The following is a 6,217-nucleotide window of genomic DNA, read 5'->3' as shown; positions in this document are numbered from 1 at the left end:
AAACCAAAATCTCAGGTTCTAAATATTAACAATATTCAAAGTGTGTGTAGAGACTTGTAGCTCAGGTGTTGGTTGCCATGGTTATGGGTATTTTCGCCAAGCTGGGAAGTTGATTTGTAGACGTTGCGTCCCCTTTCTCAGTGACATCATCAGTGTTTTGGAGCTGCCTGTGAAGCGCTATTGTATTTTGTCAGTTGGTTGGAATTTATTTGATTTCATTCCTGCTGCTTCTGTTTGCTGGTTCCAGTTGTTTGTTGTATTGGTCGGTATACTGGGCCTAGGTCAATGTTTATTGATGGAGCCCATGGATGAGTGCCATGTCTCTAGAAATTCTCTGGCTGTTCTCTGTTTAGCTTGTCCTATTATCGTATTGTTGTCCCAGACGATTTTGTGGTCCTTGTCATCTATGTGTATGGCTACCAGGGACAGGCACTCATCCATGGACTCCATCAATAAACACATTAACCTAGACTAAATACACCTGCTCCTGCAACAAACAACTGGATCCAGCAACCGGAAGCAGCAGGAACATAACCAAATAAATTCCAGAAGACACAGTACAGCATCGCTTCACAGGAGGCTCCAAAACACAGAGGATGTCACCTAGAAAGGAGTCGAAATGTGGGTAAATCAACTTCCAAGCTCAACGAACATACCCACAACTATTAACAACATGCTATAAACTTTCATTGTTGCCAGTGAAGCTCACATACCAAAGAAAACTTTGAAAACTGAATAACAAAATACTGCATGAAAGCAAATATTTGACTGCTATTGCTCTGTGAACAGGTACCTCCATAATAACCTAAACAAAATACCAAAAAGAACCCCTTCATGATGACGAGTGTAGTCTGGTGCAAATTTGAACAGAACAGCCTATACAGCCCATGGCAGCCCAAAGTACAAGCTGAATGGCCCAATCTTTGCCAAGATAGCAATTGAGAGCTACAAATGGTTTTAGTGTTCAGGCTGAGGGGAGTATTGTTGCTGACTGCTATCTAGAATCTGCTGTAAAATGTGCATATTAATAACATAGCAATGTGAATATTAGTTTAAGAAAAAGCCACTTGAATTTTTAATAAAAAAAAACTAAGTGCCCAAGTTACTAAACCAACTGCAAAGGTTAAATGTTCCTAGCTATGCAGCTAGGGTTAGGATTTCATATTAGCACCAAAAAGCCACTGAATTTGTAATGGTGCAACTTTCTTCATTTACAGATCAATACATTTCAGACCTTTGTTACTGAACAAACACACTGTCTTCTCAGATTCCAACTTTTCTATTTTTTTACATTCTTCATGCGATGCTAAGACCACTGAAAGGAAATCTTGTGATGCCATTTCTTGTGAATTTGTCACATCCTTTCCTTGAGCACCTTTCAAAATATCCTGTTAAAACATACAAGTGAGAAAACAGCTATTAACCTAAGGTGAAAACTCACATGATGTGATTAAACACAAGAATTGGATTCAAAAGATCTTAGCTGAATGTTTTGTAAACATAAATATATCACATAAAAATATTCTTCATCTGTATCGGCAAGACCAAAAAATGGAAATTTCCAGGTTAGCAACACCATTGGTGGGCCTAAGACTCTGGGTGGCCTGTTGGAAAATCGGGAATATTTTGCTGGCAATATTCTATCCATTGATAACAATATCTATATCTATTTAATCCATAATTTAACCTGTCTCAATGGTCTTAATGTGGGATAAAGGCAAGAGATTGGTACTAGGCAATGAGGTTCATTTGATGAGTTGGTGCAGACTCAATTAGCTGAATGGCCTCTTTCTGTGCCATAGCACTTCTATCATTCTGTAAACATGTTCAATGTTTCTGCATGACCTTTGATGACCTTAATTTCCATTACATAATATTGCAAATAATGTTCCCTTTCACTTACATATCTTGTTGATAGCATTGTTATTGATAGTGTTGTCAACACAACAAAAATAACCAATGCCAAACTTCAGGCTAACAAAATTAAAGCAGGATGTGCCAGCAATAAGCAAATAAGCATTCTGCCTCCAGTCAACTTGTTGGAACTGGTCATCAACAACAACTGACGAGTAGGAATAATTTGTAGTTAGGTGGCTCAGGAAGGGAGGAATTTGCTAGAATCCCCTTAGCGACAGAGCTCCTTCCAAAGAGTGCTGATTCTGGCAGCTCCATGAAGCCAGTATTCCTTAAACAAGCTGAGAGAGAGAACCAATGGAGTCCTTGTGGCTAAAGGGATGAAGGGGTGTGGAGAGAGAGTGGGAGTGGGATACAGAAATTGCATGATCATCCATGATCACGTTGAATAGCTGTGAAGACTCAAAAGGCCGAATGGCCTATTCCTGCAGCTATTTTCAATGTTTCTATGATTCCATGTCTCACTGACAGTAATGGATTTTGGACAAGATGAGTGAAATTTTGAGACAACGGAGAGATCAAGAGACTTTTTTTTAGAAGAATTGTAGCTCAGTTTGAGGTTCTGGATGGAAGTTTGCTCGCTGAGCTGGAAGGTTCATTTCCAGACGTTTCATCACTCTCCTAGGTAACAGCTTCAGTGGGCCTCCAGGTGAAGCACTGTTGATAATTCCTGCTTTCTATTTATATGTTTGGGTTTCTTTGGGTTGGTGATGTCATTTCATGTGGTGACATCATTTCCTATGGTGATGTCATTTCCTGTTTTGACATCACCACAGGAAATGATGTCACTACAGGGAATGGCATAACCAACCCAAAGAAACTCAAACATATAAATAGAAAGCAGAAATTACCAACAGTGCTTTGCCCGGAGGCCCACTAAAGATGTTACCTAGTAGGGTGATGAAACATCTGGAAATGAACCTTCCAGCTCAGCGAGCAAACCTACATCCAGACCAAGAGACACAGTGGTTCAGTGGTTAGCACTGCTGCCTCACAGCATTAGGGACTTGGGTTCGATTCCACCCTTGGGCAACTGTCTGTGTGGAATTTGTGTCTTTGCCCTGTGTCAGCATGGGTTTCCTCTGTGTGCTCCGGTTTCGTCCCATAGCCGAATGATGTGCAGATTAGGAGAACTAGCCATGCTAAATTTCCCATAGTATCGCTGGGTGGATGTGCATGCTAGGTGGATCATTCATGTGAAATTCAGGGTTACAGGAATAGGGAGGGTCTGAGTGGGATGTTCTTCAGAGGGGCAGTGTGGACTTGCTGGGCCAAATGGCAGGGATTCTATGAAATGAAATTCTATGAAAAGGGCGGATGTTGAGATAGAGCTGGGTGCCATGTGGAAACTGTCACTGTGCTTTTGGATGATGTCATTGAGAACAAGTGTGGATAAGAAATAGGAAACAGCTAATCCTTGAGGGACACCAGAGGGTAAGATACAAAAGCTGGATGGAGGGAAAACCATTGGGCGTGATGTTTTTGACTATGGTGAGACAGACAGGAATGGAATCAGGTGAGTGCAGTGCACCCAGCCTGACAATGGGGAAGGGATAGAATAGGCAGATGGTGGATTCAGCTAGGTCAAAGTAACAGACTGGTTGATAAGAACAAGCAGCAATAGATTATCATTATATCTTTCACATCTGGTCAGCTGGTTTGTGATGCAGAGGGACACCAAGACTGGCTGAGCTCACCATGAAGGTCCAGTCTTCTCAGCCTTGCCCCTTGCCTGAGGTGTGGTGACCCTCATGTTAAACTCACCACCAATCATTGCTGTCTAATATTAGGGCAACGTTCCCTACCTCTGACATCACTGGTGAAGGATGGATTTGGGGCTGAATCTTTTCCATATTTTGGTTAAATATCATTTTCATCAAGTTTCATGGAAAGTTTCTCTCTGCAACCTACAGCAGGTTCTCTCAGCAGGCTAGGGCTGTTTTCCAGGAGCAGAGAAGGCTGAGGGGGTCCTGACTGATGTTTACAAAATTATAGGACATAATAGGAGTAAACATTTCCCCTTAGTAGTAGGGTTTAATTGCCAGGCGACATAGATTTAAGATAAAATGCAGGAGGTTGAGAGGGGATTTAAGGAAAGATTGTCTTTACCCAGCTGGTATCTAGAACTCACCACTAGAAAGGTTGTAGAGACAGGAACCATCAATAGATTTAAGAAGTAACTAGATGCGCACTTGAAATGCAATAGCAAACAAGGCTATGGCCAAGTGTTGGGAAATGGGATTGGAATAAATAGGCATGTGATGACCAGCACAGGTACAATGGGCCTAAAGACCTTTTTTCCGGGCTGTAATACTGTATGACACAATGCGCATTGACAGTAGGACAAGCTGCCTGGCTTTGTGCCTGCACGAAATTGCATGGCAAGGCAGAGGCACTATGAGCCTTTGAAGTGCGGCTGAGGAAATAAAGCAATAAAAGACAAGGCAAAGCTGGGATGCTGTCCACATCCAATTTGGAGCAAGTTGAGTGTGAGCTGAGACAGCAAGTCAGCAACCCTGTGGGGCAATCTGCTCCAGTCATGAGCTGGGTGTCTGTCCGTCTACAGTGACTGTGCTGGCAGGAGTCTTTCAATGAGAGGTGTCGGTGCTGTCCAACGTGCAGCATTGGCAGTGCAGGGCACTATTGTGTATTGTAAGATGTGCCATGACAATGTTGAGAAGCTAGCATGTGTTGGATGCTAGCATCTATGGGCATTGGGTTTGCGTGGCCGCTGCCCAAGGAGAGTGCCTGAGACATTGGTGATGGTTGTCCAAGTTAGAGATCCAAGTACCTGCTCTGACTTTCATAAAAGGAATTCTCGGTGTCTAGTTTCTATCCTATAGGTGGTAGAAGTGGAGACTGCCTGTTAATGAAGTGAGATAAATTGACAATGAAGGCGATGACCAGGCTGAAGAAGTAGTAATGGTGAAACAAAGAAATAGTGGAGGAACTGAATAGGTACTTTGCATTAGTCTTTATAGTGGAAGATACCAGCAGCATATCAGAACTTCAAGAGAGTCGGGGGCAGAGGTGAGTGTAGTGGCCATCACTAATGAGAAGGAAGCTAAAAGGTCTGAAGGTGGATACATCATCCAGACTGAATGGACTACACCAAGGTGATAGCTGAGGAGATTGTAGAGGTGATCTTTCAGGAATCACTGGAGTCAGGGAGGATCCCAGAAAACTAGAAAATGGCTTATTTTACACCTCTGTTTTAGGAGGCAGGGAGGGCGAAGACAGGATATTATGGGCCAGTTAGCCTGACCGCAGTCATTGGCAAAATTTTAGAACCCATTACTAAGCATGAGATTGCAGAGAATTTAGAAGTACATGGTAAAATAAGGGGTGAGTCAGCATGGGTTCATCAAGGGGAATTTTAGAATTCTTTAAGAAGGTAATGAGCAAGTTAGATAGAATAGAGCCAGCAGGTATGATCTATTTGGATTTCCAGAAGGCCTTTGACAAAGTGCATACTCAATAAGATAAGAGCCCATGATGTTAGGGGCAAGATACTGGCATTGATTGAGGATTAGCTGACTGGCAGAAAGCAGGGAGTGGGGAAAAGAGGTCTTTTTCAGAATGGTAGCTGGTGACTAGTGGAGTTCCTCATGGGTCTGTATTGGGACCACACCTATTCATATTATACATTAACAATCTGGATGAAGGAAGTAAGGGCTTTGTTGCTAAGTTTGCAAATGACACAAAGATAGGTAGAGGGACAGGAAGTGTTAAGGAAGCAAGTAGGCTGCAGAAGAACTGGTACAGGCTAGGAGAGTTGGCCAGGAAGTGGCAGCTAGAATACAATGTAGGGAAGTATAAAGTTATGCACTTAGGTAGGAAGAATAGATGTGTGCAGTATTTTCCAAATGAGGAAAGGCTTCAGAAATCTGAAGCACAAAGGGGTTAAAGAGTTCTAGTTCAGCATTCTCATAAGGTTAACATTCAGGTTCAGTTAGCAGTTAAGAAAGTAAATACAATGTTAGCATTCATTTCAAGAGGGCCAAAATGCAAGAGCGTACATGTATTGCTGAGGCTGTATAACCCTCTGGTCAGACCACATCCGTGACTCCCTCGTCAGGTCCACACCCCCCACCAACCCAACCTCCACTCCCGGCACCTTCCCCTGCAACCGCAGGAGGTGCAAGACTTGCGCCCACACCTCCCCCCTCACCTCCCTCCAAGGCCCCAAAGGAAACTTCCATACCCGCCACAGATTCACCTGCACCTCCACACACATCATCTATTGCATACTCTGCACCCGATGTGGCCTCCTCTATATTGCGGAGACAGGCCGCCTACTTGC

The 6,217-nt window shown here is 43.1% G+C and overlaps 1 protein-coding gene across 6 annotated transcripts in view; it reads right to left on the bottom strand.

Moving 5' to 3' along the window:
• Positions 1-238: 238 nt before the first annotated feature.
• The window catches only part of LOC122557672 (cadherin-related family member 2-like), a 156,600-nt gene continuing 150,621 nt past the window's right edge, over positions 239-6,217 (bottom strand). For all 6 annotated transcript variants that reach the window (XM_043705509.1, XM_043705516.1, XM_043705533.1 and 3 more), the window contains one exon: positions 239-1,388. In XM_043705509.1, the coding sequence (XP_043561444.1) occupies positions 1,212-1,388 (177 nt within the window). In that variant the 3' untranslated portion in view covers positions 239-1,211. The remainder of the gene's footprint in view (positions 1,389-6,217) is intronic.

Source organism: Chiloscyllium plagiosum, chromosome 2 (assembly GCF_004010195.1).
Source record: "Chiloscyllium plagiosum isolate BGI_BamShark_2017 chromosome 2, ASM401019v2, whole genome shotgun sequence".
NCBI classification, from domain to species: domain Eukaryota; kingdom Metazoa; phylum Chordata; class Chondrichthyes; order Orectolobiformes; family Hemiscylliidae; genus Chiloscyllium; species Chiloscyllium plagiosum.
Note: the sequence above shows the minus strand (reverse complement) of the source record. Positions and strands in the feature narration are given on the sequence as shown.